Genomic DNA, 15,454 nt, shown 5'->3' on the forward strand with positions numbered 1-15,454 from the left:
ATGATAGGTTTGTTAACACATTTAAACATTTTCAGCCACTACGATGACACGTGCAGTATTCACTACTAGTGTGTGTGTGTGTCTGTGTCTGTGTCTGTGTGTGTGTGTGTGTGTGTGTGTGTGTGTATATATATATATATATATATACACACACACACACACACACACAAACACTCAAACACACACAAACACTCACACACACACAGACACACCGGCCACTTTATTAGGCACACCTTACTAGTACAGGGTTGGACCCCCTTTTACCTTCTGTACTGCTTTAATCCTTCGCGGCATGAATTCAACAAGGTACTGAAAATATTCCTCAGAGATCACGCAGTTGCTGCAGATTTGTCGGCCGCACATCCATGATGCAAATCTTTTGTTCCACCACATCCCAAAGGTGCTCTATTGGATTGAGATCCGGTGACTGTTGAGGCCATTTGAGCACAGTGAACTCAGTGTCATGTTCAAGTAACCAGTCTGAGATGATTCACGCTTTAGGACAATGCGTGTTATCCTGCTGGCAGTAGCCATCAGAAGATGGGTACACTGTGGTCATAAAAGGATGGACATGGTCAGCAACAATACTCTGTGGGCTGTGGCATTGACACAATTCCCAATTGGTACTAATGGGCGTGTGTAGCAAGAGAACATTCCCCACACCATTACACCACCACAAGGAGCCTAAACCGCTGATATAAAGCAGAATGAATCCATGCTTTCATGTTGTTGATGGAAAACTCTCACCCTACCATCTGAATGTCACAGCAGAAATCGAGATTCATCAGACCAGGCCTGGATATTTTTTCAGCCCATTCTCTGTAAACCCAAGAGATGGTTGTGTGTAAAAATCCCAGTAGAACAGCAGTTTCTAAAATACTCAGACCAGCCCATCTGGCACCAACAACCATGCCACGTTCAAAGTCACTTAAATCATCTTTCTTCTCCATTCTGATGCTTAGTTTGATCTGCAGCAGATCATCTTGACCATATCTACTGTACATGCCTAAGCTCATTGAGTTGCTACAATGTGATTGAAGCCAATATAATTATTATTTATAAGATTATATTATTTATTTTTCTAAGTGATCTTATTTCTTTTAGTTTGGCTGGAAAACATATTTTAAAATAATTCTAAGGTCAATACTATTAGCTTTTTAAAGAAATTATTGTTTTTGATAAAACTACTGTTTAAAAATGTGTCATATTTTCTCTCCTTTAAACAGCACTTTGGAAATATTTTAAAAACTATACAAATTTCAAAGGAGGGCTAATCATTTTGTCTTCAAATGAAAATTTCTGCTTGAAGTAAATCTTTCATCTCTGTTTTTACCATGTTATAAATTACCATGTTAGGATTGTGGTATTTATTTTGGCTATATTTAGATTTAGACAGTTTTCTTTCTAACCCTTTCTACTGTTTCCCACCTTCAATATAAGAGCGAAGTGCAATCTGTGATAATAAATGTCATTTCTTCTTCTTCTTCAGCTGCCAAGGAGGAAGCTCCCCCTGCTGGTTTGTACACACACCTCTTTACTCTGCTTAATGCTTGTAATTTGTTTAATGAAACGAGTGCTTTAAGTGCAGTCGGGCTCACTATCATTATCTCTTATTTCACAGATAAACCTGCAGAAGGTGAGTCACCTGCTTCTGTCACAAGCCCCATTTGTCTTCATTCAACCTGTTAAAGCTGCAAGGGCTAGTTTTGTCTTGCAGATTTGAGTGTGTGTGTGCCGAGTTAGAATTAAGATTGAGTGATGTGCTGAATCACATATATTATTTAAACTCTTCCCAATATATCTTTAAATATACAGTCAGCACACTTTTTATACACTTACAAACCGACACATACAGTGCTCAGCGTAATTGAGTACACCCCGTTTTGAACGGGAACATTTTTATCCATTTCTCAGTGAATATAGGCAATGTATTTTAGTGCATTTAAATAAAACAGATTTATTAAACAGATATATTTATTAAAATAATATTTTAGTCACCAAACATATTAAGAAATTGAAAGAGAATAAAATTAAATTCAAGCAAAATGTAAAAAAATACAAATTCAATATGATTTAAAAAAATGTATTATTCATTCTCTAATCTCTAATTATTCTCTAACTCTCTTCTTATTTATTTAATAGTATTTAATATTTTTCTATAACATATACATTTGGGTGTACTAGCTTTTGGAGCGTTATCATAAGTTATTTTGTTAGATAAGCTCCAGATTTGGCTTCAGCATTGACTAGTCTACCGCATATGCTCAAATATAATATTGTAGAGCTTCCTATTAAAAATATGTATTTAAAAGAAATAAAGAAAAAAATAAAATGTATAATTAAAAGAGAGATTTGTGAGGGGTGTACTTATACAGTGCTCAGTGTATATACGTAGTGTGTTGTTTAGTTAATGAAATTATTCAACAGTATGCCTTACTGCATATAACAACATAGTAATATGGTTGACTTGACCTCCTGAATGAATAAATAGAATGTTGGCAGGCATTAAAAAATGTGACTTTAACCATCTATACATGGCAAACCATATTAATTCCATATTTCTTCTCTAGATAAGCAAATTTACATAAATTACAGTACATTGTTTCTAGCTACATAAATAACACCATAGCCTACTTAGCTCTCTGCTGAAAATACATTGTAAACAAAAGCTCAGCATGCTGTACTGTGGAAGATAAGTCCGTATTGCCGTGCTGCATGCATTTTAAAGCATGTCATTTTTTATACGGTCTAAACCAATGTATTTTTAAAAAATATATGAGTCATTTTCCAAATGCAGTGGGTGATGATGTCACTGCCATTTTAGATGGCAAAATATGAGACTGCAGCAAAAACTATATTTGGGAACCCTTTATAATACCTAAAGAGTATGAATCATATAATAATAATTAGCACATTGTCAGTTCATTATCTGTTAAGCATTGACTCTGCATTTATAAGCAGTTTTAAATACAGCTATAAATGCTGTATTCGTGACTTATAAGCACACATATATAATGTGCATAGTGATTGCATTTTCATACTTTATTACTTCTTAACTGTTCATTGCTAAATTCAGTATTGAATTATTTACAAACCTTTTGTATTTAAGAGAAGTTGGTGGCTTTTAGAATCATTTAGAATGAGTGAGTAAACGGTTAATGAACTATTCAAATCAACATTTATAATTCTCATTATTCAGGCATATAGTAATGGTTACCATGTATGTTAGTAAATGCTTTATTAACTTAACTTCATTCACATTTGTAACCAAAGGTGAGGGATTATGCTTTTTAAATCTCTTTTAAATGACATTTAAAGGCTTAATATCAAATGAACAATAAATGTTTGCAATCTTATCTAAAAATAAAATTACTTTAAACATTGCCAAATAACAGGAATGTCAAAATGCAATTAGAAATAAATACAATTAAATAAAATTGGATAAAACAACAACAATATAATAATTTAGCAGTATATTATGATACAACATTTTAAAGTTATTTATCGAAGTTTAAACTGTACAGTAATTTCATTTTTAATCAGGATAACAGAGATTTATTTTTCATTTGATACAGTTTTATTTGTGTATCTTCAAATTAATAGAAATGTATAGTCATTTCTTTATGTCTTTAATTGTCTTTTACAAGGGATTTATAAAGCATAAATAGTCCTCACTTCAGATTAGGTCACAAAACTGGATAAAGTTTAGTTAATAAAGCATTTGTTATCATACAAATTAACTATTAGATACGCCTGAATAATAAAATATGTAAATGTTGAGTTGAATAGTTTATTAATAATTTACTTACTCATTCTGAATGATTCTAAGGTACTCTTAAAACCCAAATGGTTTGTAAATAATGCAACACTGAATTTAGTAATGAACAATTAATAAGTAATTAAGTATGAAAACACTATTACTAAGCATATTGTAAATCTGTTACTGGGGATTCTATATTTTTTCTATTATGCAATGTTTATTTTTTAAATGACAATGTTGCACTAAGAATATAGCATCTTCTAGAAAACAGTGCATTAAAACAGTTTTTTTAAAGCATTAATATGCATTGGTGCATCAATATTTTCTGTTCTCAATCTTAAAAATCAACCCTAGTTGTGCGACTGATTGTTATTTACTTTATATGTAACATTCAGTATTTCATTACATTGCATTCCGTATAACATTGCTCATTTTTCTGCAGTGTGGCTCTCAATGCACGCTATATTCATAGAGAATAGTTTAGGATCTCATTTTGTATTCAAAATATATATAAATAAAAGTAGCACTGCAGTTACAGAATGACTCTTATTAACCTGTCTTATTTTAAAACCACTTTAGGTGGTTTAAATATTTATGCATCTATAAATGTGTGTGTGTGCACAAGTGCATTTGACTGGTGTTTGTATGCAATCTGATTATGAGCTATTATGATAATGTTGGCCATTACCAGAGAGCACACACTGATCATGTGCATATATGGTACGCGTTTGCATTTCACGGTTCACACCATCCTGAATTTGTTGTCATAAAACTAACACCCACGCTAGAATAGGAATCGTTTCTTCTGGAGGAGAGCCAAAGGCATGGGTGAAGGGTGAGATCTGTACACGGTGTAATTTGGTGTCGACATGTATGGTCATTAGGGCACTTTTTCATTCAGATGTGTTTTATGTTTCAGTGTGGATGTGTGCAGTGTGACAAGCGTACAGTATTAGGACACAGTGTAAAAATGTCATGGCATCATATGACTAAAAAAATCAATTTAAAAAAGTGTTTGACAGGTTTGCTGCTGTTCAGTTGTGTTTATACAGTTCTGGTTAATCTTTCTCTCTAGCTGGAGACTCCAGAAACAAGACACTGGGACTTATTTTGTAGAAATATGGTTTTAACCCATCTCACTGTAGTGCTTTAACCTCATTATGCTTTCATTGTTTTCTTTAATTTAGATGATGATGGCCGTGATGGTAAGGGAAAGAAACACTCCTCTTGGCTCGCTGTGTGTGTCCTTATTTGTCACTGACTGTGTCCGAAAGCTAAAAATGCTGCCTCCACAGGCAGTAAACAACAAGGCACGTGTTTTGACTATATTAGCTAAGTGAAATTAATAGAAGAACACAGATAAACAATAAACTGTTGAAATCATGTGTTGATCCATCGATGGATTTGTTCTTCAGTGTATGGACTTTCAGCAGTGAAATTTAAACCACACTGAACTGAACTAAACTGAACTGAACTTCAACTCTGAAAAGTGGACTGACAGAGTTTCAATTTACTAGAGCTTCTATGTGAAGCTGCTTTGACACAATATACACTGTAAAAGTGCTATAGAAATAAACATAAATTGAACTCAATTCAGGATTTTCCAGAAAATCCCAAAAAATGTATTACTCTTCGGAATCTCGCTTGTGAAAGTTTGGGGCGAGGACACCCTCTAGTGTTGATTATGAAAAAAAACGTACATGTTAATGTTTGGGTCTGTGTATGGTCCTAGATTTTTTTAATTATGTCATATTGTCCTAGGCATGGGCCGGTATAATATTTTGATGAATATAAGAACCTTGAATAAAAATATAACGATATCACGGTATTGTGATTACTGCTGTAAAATATATTCTTTTTAAATGTCTGGGTAAAAAACTAAACTTTTTTCCCTTTTGAACACAAACTATTTCATTTTGAGAAACATTTAAAATATTTTGGAAGAGTGAACATGTCAGGCTAAATGAATTATTGACTTCTGCTGTCTTCATTTGTTTCAAAAACAGATATATGTATATTTTTTTACAATTTAAAAGGACAGCTTTGGATATCCTTTCTACTGGACATGACAACTGTTGTCCTAAAAAACAAAACAAAAAAAGACGTAAAGAAAAAAACGAACACATACCTTAGGAACGGTATTGGTGGAAATTTTGACAGTTTTAAAACCTTGACTTTTCCAAACCGCGGTATACCTTGAAAACGGTTATCGTTCCATGCCTAAGTCCTTTATGTATTCATTTTCAAATATATAACTAAAAAAAGGTTATCGACAAAACCAGCATATTGCGACATTCAATCAGCACAATAACATTGCAATGTTAAATGTGACCCAGGCCCACAAATCCAGTTATATGTGTCATTCTAAAAAAAGATTTGCACAGCACCTGAAAGGTGAATATAAAAGCTTTCCATTGATATATAATTTGTTATAGGATATTATTTGGCTGAGATTCAGTTATTAGTAAATCTGGAATCTGAAGGTTAAAGAAAACCACCTTTAAAGGTAATTAAGTGCTTAGCAATGCATATATTTAATTGAAAATTGAGTTTTGTGATGTTTAAAACACTTTGTATAAAACCTACATTTTTATTGGCAGAAAGGGTGCCTTGTGAGCTTTCGGACACGGCCTGTTTTCTGTGACTGTGCATGTGATTAAATGTCAGTCACTGTCTCTGTCGGTGGTCCACAGGTCTGTGACAGGGGTTCTGACTGGCCAAATCAAGACCAACAAGCAAACAAATGGTTTGAAATCAGAGATTGCTTTGGCGAATGGCAGCAAAGCTGCTTTTCTGACCATGTTAGTTTACGGGTCAGTGGACAGTGCTTGGTCTTTTTGAGGCCATATTGGTTTTGAGCCCTAACAGTATCTGATGTCTACTCAATATAATTTTCGCCAAAGCATCCAGAATTTGTTTGAAATATTTTAGCTCCTACATGTGCTGTAAGCAATTTTAGGCAAACAGATTAGCATTACCTGATTGATAAAAGTAAAACATATGTCGAATGATATTGATTTTAGGTTATGAACTATAGTTTATGTATTGATATGATAGCACTGACAACACTAAAAGACAATGTGCTGTGAAAGAAGTTCGTTTTATATATGAATAAATAATTTTTATACTGTTTTCTATAAAATAATTGGGTATTTTTAGTAATAGTGGTTTTGTTAGTTTAAAATAAGCATAAAATCATTTTAAAGAGATTTTGAATAGTGTCATATTTGACCCTTGACCACAAAACAAGTTGTGCCGTTCTATTTCTAAATTGAGTTTTATACATTACCTGAAAGCTGAATAAATAAGCATTTTACTGATGTATAGAATGTTGTATTGCATGATGTATTTTTTTTAAGAAAGGACAATGTATGACTGAGATACAACTGTTTGACAATCTGCAGTATGAAGGTTAAAAATAAATCTAATTATTGAGAAAATCGCCAATAAAGTTTTTTAAATTTTGAGCTTACCAATCCCTATAAAAAAAAGAAAAAGAAAAAGTTTTTTTGGCATAAAATAATGTATACAATGTATTGTTGGCTATTGCCACAAATATATATCCACTATCTATCAACTTAAGTTTTGTGGTCCAGGGTCACTAATGAACTTGATGCCACAGGTCAGTACAAGTCGAGAATAGCCTTCACCAGGTATTACAAACACTAGTCTCAATAAGTTTTTTTTTTTTTTTTGGAATCTTTTTTTGGGAAAAAAGATTCCTTGTCTAATTCAGAGTAGCTCCAAAGTGACTAAAATAGTTTACAGCACCTTAAACTACCAAACTTTGTTGTAGTTTAGGTGAAAGAAGTTACCTTGGATACATTTTGGATATATACTTTAAAGTTATTAACGGGTATATATCAAGGTATGTGTGATGGAATGCATAATGATATTTCATTTCAACATCTCACTGTTATTTTTCAAACTGCATTTAAGAAATGCAATACTATTTAATCAAGACTAATTAGGTTGGTTTTATTTTTACAATTCATTAACGGAGACAGACAGACATTATCTCAATGTATTGTGACCATGTTTTAATTTAACCCCCTCAAAATCTTTTTTAGAAATGTGGTGACCATTCAAAAAGCCAAGATTGTGCAGTATAGTGATACTCCGAAGTGGTGGTCCCAATGAAAGATTCACCATTGGAAATAGCTGGATCTGTTTGAGATCCAGCTTTGAAGTGTGAAAGTGTGAGGGTCAGGACATTTAGTGACTTGAGGTTTGGAAAGCCAAAACTGAACAAGCATTTTCAGTGTACATGTTTAGCGGCTGATTCTTCTACATGTATCTAATCTGGGTTAAGTGTTTCTGGGTAAATCATCTTTATGAAATAGGATGGTTGGGTTTAAGCTTTATAAACAGAAAAAACACTTATGCAAAGCTATTCTGAATTTAAGCCAAGCTATTCATTGCACCGTGACTCCTTGCTCAGTGTATCACATTAACTTGCATAAACATAAAACACAGAGTGAAGGTTTTGTTCTCTGGTTTTATGGAAAAATCCCTGATCCCACAAAGAATAGTTTTTGTTGTGCACTTTAATAAACACACAAGCTTTTTTATTGTTAACATGTTACTTTTTCTTGTAGAGGTGTTATCTGATTCTGAAGGTGAGATGGAAGAGAATGCAAAATAATTGGTTTTAAATCATCAGCCATCAAAACCACCCATATAACTTGAGTTTAAACAGCATCAACCAACCAAAAAGCCACCCATTAATATGATTATAACAGTTTTTGTGGGACACTTAAGTTGATTGGATTGGTATTACTGGTTAGTCAAGCAAATAACATAATAACAGCCATGCGATTTCTTCGTTTTGAAAAACTCAAGGGTGGAAGGACATCTTCTACATGTGTTAGTATGTACAGTATGTGTGAATGTCTTCTGAAAGGTCAGTCTTAAAAGAGCCAATGTCGTGACCAATATAACATCTAATGGTTTCCCTCACTCTTTCTCTCTCTCTTTCTTTTTTGATACAGAATTGCCTGAGGATGGTAAGACACACAAATCCTTTAGCATGTATTGTCATTGACATATACATGAGAGAAAAAAAAAACAAACACATTTTGGTATTTGTTGTGCAAAAGGAAATAGTGTCTTCCACATCCCAGTGCAGATCCCGAAGCGATAGTTCACCAAAATTAACACAAGAAATTATGGTTTAAGAGTGAAGAAATAATGTTATTTTTGTTTGAACTATCGGTAAGGGTCTGGAAGGGTTGAAATGTAAGAATCTAGAGCTGTGTTTTGTTTTCTTGTAAGCACTGGTATAGGTTTGCTAAATGTTGTAGGGAAGCGCTGCTTACATGTCAACCTGAACAGTAAATATCATGAATGATTCACTCTTTTCAGCCTCTTTTCAGTTCAGGTCTCAGTGTCCATTCATGTAAGCTTTCAGCAGTTCATATCAGTTTACACGTTTTCTCTGACTCTGCCGGTAGAACATGTCCCAGGAGAAGAGTCTCAGATGTCTGAGATAAGTGGTCTGTTTGTGGAGAGGCCTCAGACTGTCGCTGCCATTAAAGGTGAGATTCTAAATCCCCACTATACTGCAATGCTGAAATCTTTCACAGATTGGTGTGCTTTAATTTTTTTCCAGGCATAAGTCTGTGTGCTACTTGTAGGTTTTTAGCGATTCATTCTGCAGGTTAAATCATTATCTAAGTAGTTGGTGGCAAGTTATTTCTGAGTGTCATTGTGAGGGAGGGAATAATTTACTCAACTGATTTATTTAAAACACTGAATCATTCAGAAACCATAGAAATTGGTCACCGAGCCAATCAGTTGGTTTAAAACTCTGATTCATTCAGTATAAGCAAGCTCTTGTGCCCTAGCACAGCCAGCGCAATAAGGTGGACGATGTGTTTGGCAAGATTTGTTGCTATTTTCAGACCAATGCAACCCTAATTTTCAAGTTTTGTGACACATTGTTTAAATTGTTTATTCACGACAATTTGGTTTTATATAATGTTATTATTAGTGATTATTTATATGCATATTTATATATTTGAAATAAAAACAAGTTTAGATGTGTCCACCTGTCAGGTTTTGGACCATATGGGGCATGTGAATAGGGCGTGTGTTTGGATAGAACTCCACACTTCATTGTTATTGTTCATTTATTAGTTTGCTGGAAATTAGAACTGAATTTAGAACTAGTTTTGAAACAAATCTTTGCTCTTAACAAACGAAATTAAATATATAGGCTAATGGATGTCTTCAGTGGATTGCGTACAACACCGTTTCCTTATCCACGGAAGTAAAGAAGTAAAGAGTCAAAGTAAAGTAAAGAGAAAGTAAAGAGGCAGAATGGAGGAGGCTCCTTTTTTATCCTCATGCTGCAGATGGTTTGTTTACTTGCTTTTCTCGCTAGTGAAGCATTCAGTTTTTCCACTTTCAAAGCCCGCCATGTTAATAGCAAATGTGCCATGGCGGGATGCAACTGACTCTTAAAGGGAATGTGAGATAAGACTCTGATTGGTTTAATGCATGTTATGCTCAAAACACACCCATAACTCATAATTCTCATGATTTGGCCAGTAATAAAAGAAACATAGGTGTGCTATTCTATGCCGTTTTTCTGTAAAATACTATAAGTAGTGCGTTCACACTAAAAATTCTTACAAGAATAAGCACTTTAAATACCGGGATAATATACTTATTCAACCAATAAACAGAAATGTGGAACAAAGACACTTTGTTTTGAAATTCTTGATTTGTGTAATCTCAAGGACACTGACAGGTGCTTCACCAGGGAGCTGAGGTTGGTTAACCAACTTGCAATATGCTGAAAAATATTTGCGAAAAGGTAGCTAACACATTAATATGAGCTATTAGATATGCCCATGTCATGTACATGAACAAAGGATCTTTCTCTCTCATGTTCACTTCCCCTTTGACTGCATTTGACTGAATCAAAAGTGTGGACTAAGAGATCTAACATTTCATAACTGATGAAAATTCCATCAAATATTGTCCGCATCTTGAAAAATGATCATTAAATAAGTAGGATAATCATTAGCTTGCCTTGCGTTAAAGAATTTTAAATGCACTTCTCTAGGCAACTACCCTCTATTCATTTATTATCCCTTACATATAAGCTGCATTGCTTAAAAAAACATATTTAATCATTCATTTTCCTTTGGCTTAGTCTCTGATTTATCAGAGGTTGCCAAAGCGGAATAAACCGCCAACCGTGTTTTTTGTGCAGCGGATGCCCTTCAATCCCTATGGATGTTTCCCAATACTCTCACATTTACAAATACACTCATACACTACGGACAATTTAGTTTATTCTATTTACTTACACCGCATGTCTTTGGACTGTGTGGGAAACCGAAGTACCCAGAGGAAACCCATACAAACATGTGGAGAACATGCAAATGCCACACAGAATTGCCAACTGACCCACAAGACCCAGCCAGTAATAATTATTTAGTTCAGCATGATTTAATTTTTATTTTGGTTTATAGGGAAGGATGTCACATTTGTGGCTAAGGTGGACTCCTCTCAGATGTTAAGAAAGCCAGCCGTTAAGTGGTTTAAGGGGAAATGGCTGGATCTGGCCAGCAAGGCTGGAAAACACTTGCAGTTCAAAGAAACCTATGACAGGAACACAAAGGTGAGTGAAGGAAAGTTGTCCTCGATTAGGGACTTGTTCTCTAGAGCTGAGAGTTACCATTTATATTTCTCTGTCGCAGATTTACACCTATGAGATGACCATCGTTAAGGTCGTAGATGGAGATGCTGGAGGTTATCGCTGTGAGGTCACGTCCAAAGACAAGTGTGACACCAGCGCATTTGATGTTACTGTCGAAGGTAAGAATTTAGGCAGTTATAAAGTGGCTCAACATTGAAGTTATCAGTGCCAGCTTGAGATCCCTGATGCATAGGACATTTAAAATGCACAAAATGTAGCCTTAGATGTCTAAAGTTAACACGCATCTGGCGTGCGTGCGCACTTTGCTGCAATCTACAGCTGATTCATTATTCAGTAGGTATTTAGCTGATTAGATCGTCTGCCGCACTTAGTAAATCAGCACTACACATTTATTGGCTTTGACAGTAATCAGATTGTGGAGCAAATCAAACACTCACAGTTTCTCATCATCATCACGCATTTCATCTTCTCCTTCAGCTGCTGAGGAGACACAGCAAACAAACATTTTGGAGGCGTTCAAGCGATCGTAAGTTTGTTTGTGTGCTTCTGTCTTTCTCATTAGTGTCTGGTGGATGTCTTCATGTCACATTGTTTTAATGAACTGTTCAGATGCTTTTCATTGTTTAAAGGGATTTTTCATTTGATATCTTCATATTGCCACTGACACTTCATGTTTAGATGTTGCTGTAAGTGTACACAGATTTAGCGACTAATGCTTCTCATCTTTATACATTAATGATAACATGATACTCTTGTATATCGTTGAGGGAGCCGTCTGTTGCCAGAAGCTGCTCTTCTGACCAGTTATAATCTTATGGACTGATTGAGTAGGGGTTTTCCCTCATGTCTGAGAGTTCAGCTTCAAGTCCAGCTCTTGACAGTAGAGATTTAGTCATAGGACTGAGCCAGGCTCCTTGTTTAAGTAGAACATAGTGCTACTTTAATGCTAAGTCAAAGGTTTAATCACCAGTGGAATGCATCCGGCAATAATATTAATACTTTAAAGTTATTTCAGATTGAATAATCTGCCATAAATGTAAATTGAGCAATAAATATGTTGTTTGCGTTTTTAGTATTTGAACATAGTAAGTGTTCATTATGTTTCTTCATAGTAAAACTGTATTTATTATAAACATAGTGCTCTCCTGATTGTTTTTTGTTCTAATTCATTAACCTTGTGTTATTTGCAGGGGAGATGCAGGAGAGGATGCAGGTGACCTGGACTTCAGTGCTTTACTCAAGAAAAGGTTTGAAAGTTGTCCTTTGCTTGCTTAATGTGCATCCTGTGTGCTTCTGTAATTTAACAATGACCATCATTTCAAATGAAATAAATAGTAATAACTTCAATATTACAATCAATGAACTGATGTAAAAAAAAAAGTAATTTAGGTTTTAATTTCAAAGCAGTTAATGGGTGTCTGGGGCTAAGGGGGTGTGATGTTTTAAATTTTCTCTATCCGCCTAGGTCACTTTTTACCTGCACAATCAAATTAGGGAATCGCCCAATCTGGCAGCATTGAACAGGACAAGAGCGCGCGTCCCAAGCAAGGCAAGATCTCGTTTGCCCTCATCAAGCGGGAATGCGCACGGCCCAATCGCGGTCGAGACATCGCTTATGCAAATGACACAATGACAGAAAATTAGTGCTCGACCCGAGAAAACTCGAGCAGAGTACAACATATAAGACAAGACAGAACTAGTGTCTGGACTCTGCCACCAAAAAAAGAATTAACAAGGCAGGAGTGGCAAAATCCTGACAAATTTTCCGTTTGAACCATCGAAAGTCAATCAAAGGTCTTCCTCGGAAACTGTTATGTTACTGTTATGATTGGACATGTCTTTATTTATATATTCAGTTTTGAATATACCCTGCAAAATTATGAATAGAATCTAAAGTAAACACAAGATCCCTGTGGGTCCAGAACTCCAAATATAAAAACAGTAAAGGTCAGTTCACACTAACAATGCTTATGACGCTGTTGTTAATTGTTAAATTAAATGCCAAATTAAAACAATGAGTGAGTATATACCACAACTGTAATGAGAAACCAGAACAGAGTAATGACAACATTGGTAAATTACACAATATTTTATTTTCCAGCCAATCAAAATCAAACATGCTTAAAGAGCTTAAACTATGTAGGCCCACACAGAATCTGTGCACGCAGAATTCCACAGATTTTCTGCTGATTTTTAGCCCATCATTAATTTTGTTTATTTACTCGAGTAAATGTGTGTAAATTTATATTTACTGTTTTTAAATTAATTACAGTAATATTATTGATTAATATAAAAATTGTCTTCTGGTTTATGTACAATGCAGTTTGCACAGTAATATTTTTTAGTCTTTTAGTAGATATATTACTGTATATGAGAGATTTGCTTTGTTTACCAAAAAAAGTGGATCTAATTGTATTTGCATTTTAAACATTAAATAAAAGTTAAAAAGATATTATTTTTTATTTCACATCTTACGGTTTAGTTATGATACTCCCAAAATAATTCAGCAGAAATCGGCAGATTTCTACCAAAATTCTCTGCAAAATTAGCAAAAAACGTCCGCAGATTCCGTCTGGCCCTACAGATGACACAACTGCAGTGCATTTTTATACTAAACAGTACACTGTAAAAAAAATCCTGGTTGCCTCAATTTTTTAAGCCAAATCAAATAAACTTTATGACTCCATTAAACTTATATTATGTTAAACTGACATATAAAATGTGTAAAATTGCGTAAAAATTAGGCTAAAACATGATTAACTTAGTTTAATAAGTTACAATGATCTAAAAACATATGCTGTCAGGACAAATTGATCATTTAATTTTCTACAGTGTAGGTTATCATACATTTGGGTGTATGCTGATGTATTGTTGTTACAATTATCTTTATAGTTATCATTCTTGGTGTGAATGGGGCCTTAAATCACAAACAAATGAGATGATTAATAATAATATTGGTTCCACTGTACCTCAGGGAGAGGAAGCAGAAGGAGGAGCCTGAGGTGGATGTGGATGTGTGGGAGATTTTGAAAAATGCCAAACCATGTGATTATGAGAAGATTGCCTTTGAGTACGGCATCACTGATCTAAGAGGCATGCTTACAAGATTGAAGAAGATGAAGAAGGGGGAGCCCAAAAAAAGTGATGGTGAGACACATGGTTCTTTATTCACATACATATGAAGTGTTTAAATACATTATTAAAATATGTTTATTATAATAAACCAGCAAGGATTGTATATATTTTAACTGTTTCTTTTTCAGCTTTCCTAAAGAAGTTGGATCCTGCTTACTCTGTGGAAAAAGGAAAGAAGATACAGCTTAGCGTGGAGCTGACTGACCCTAATGCTCAAGTCAAATGGCTGAAAAATGGACAGGAGATCAAACCTTCGGCCAAGTATGAAAATATTAGTCACCTAACTGAACATCCAATCATTATTAGCTATTTTCCATTTTATGCAAATTTGTGATTCTGGTTCACAAAAGTCTTATGTTGCTTAGTTCATTTTTACAGTATTACATTGTGTGGGTTGAAATTATTTATTTTTTCTTTTATGCCAAATAATCATGGAAATATTAAAGACTAAGTAAAATAAACTTTCAATTCTATTAAATTATTTAGTTTTAATTTTTTTTTTTTTACATTTTTTGATTTATTTATTGCTACACACTTAATTTAAACAACTTTAACGTTGTGATATTCTCAATCTTTAGATTTTTTTAAACCCTCAGATTCCAGATTTACAAATAGTTGTATCTCGTCCAAATATTGTTCAATAACAAACCAAAATCAACAGAAAGCTTTTTTATTTATCTTTCAGGTTCCCAATTTCAAATCTCAGTATCAAAAAATGTGTACTCATAAGGGGTGTTTTGGTCTACTCTAAGATCACATTAAAGGTTATTGCAAAAGAAGAAGCACAGAATGAAAACATGAAGATCCATAGAAATGTTCAATTGATTTAAATACACAGTGCTCAGCATATATTAGTACACTTCTCAAAAATCTATCTTTTAGATTCA

The 15,454-nt window shown here is 34.1% G+C and overlaps 1 protein-coding gene across 6 annotated transcripts in view; it reads left to right on the forward strand.

The window, feature by feature from the left end:
* Positions 1 to 15,454, forward strand: part of mybpc2a (myosin binding protein Ca) — a 68,332-nt gene that overhangs the window by 29,471 nt on the left and 23,407 nt on the right. For 2 of the 6 annotated variants that reach the window (XM_073943583.1, XM_073943584.1), the window contains 7 exons: positions 9,184 to 9,297; positions 11,245 to 11,393; positions 11,473 to 11,590; positions 11,910 to 11,958; positions 12,623 to 12,679; positions 14,407 to 14,579; positions 14,696 to 14,828. In XM_073943583.1, coding sequence (XP_073799684.1) covers positions 9,184 to 9,297; positions 11,245 to 11,393; positions 11,473 to 11,590; positions 11,910 to 11,958; positions 12,623 to 12,679; positions 14,407 to 14,579; positions 14,696 to 14,828 — 793 coding nt within the window. 6 annotated transcript variants of the gene reach the window in all.

This window comes from Danio rerio, chromosome 3 (assembly GCF_049306965.1).
Source record: "Danio rerio strain Tuebingen ecotype United States chromosome 3, GRCz12tu, whole genome shotgun sequence".
Lineage (NCBI taxonomy): Eukaryota > Metazoa > Chordata > Actinopteri > Cypriniformes > Danionidae > Danio > Danio rerio.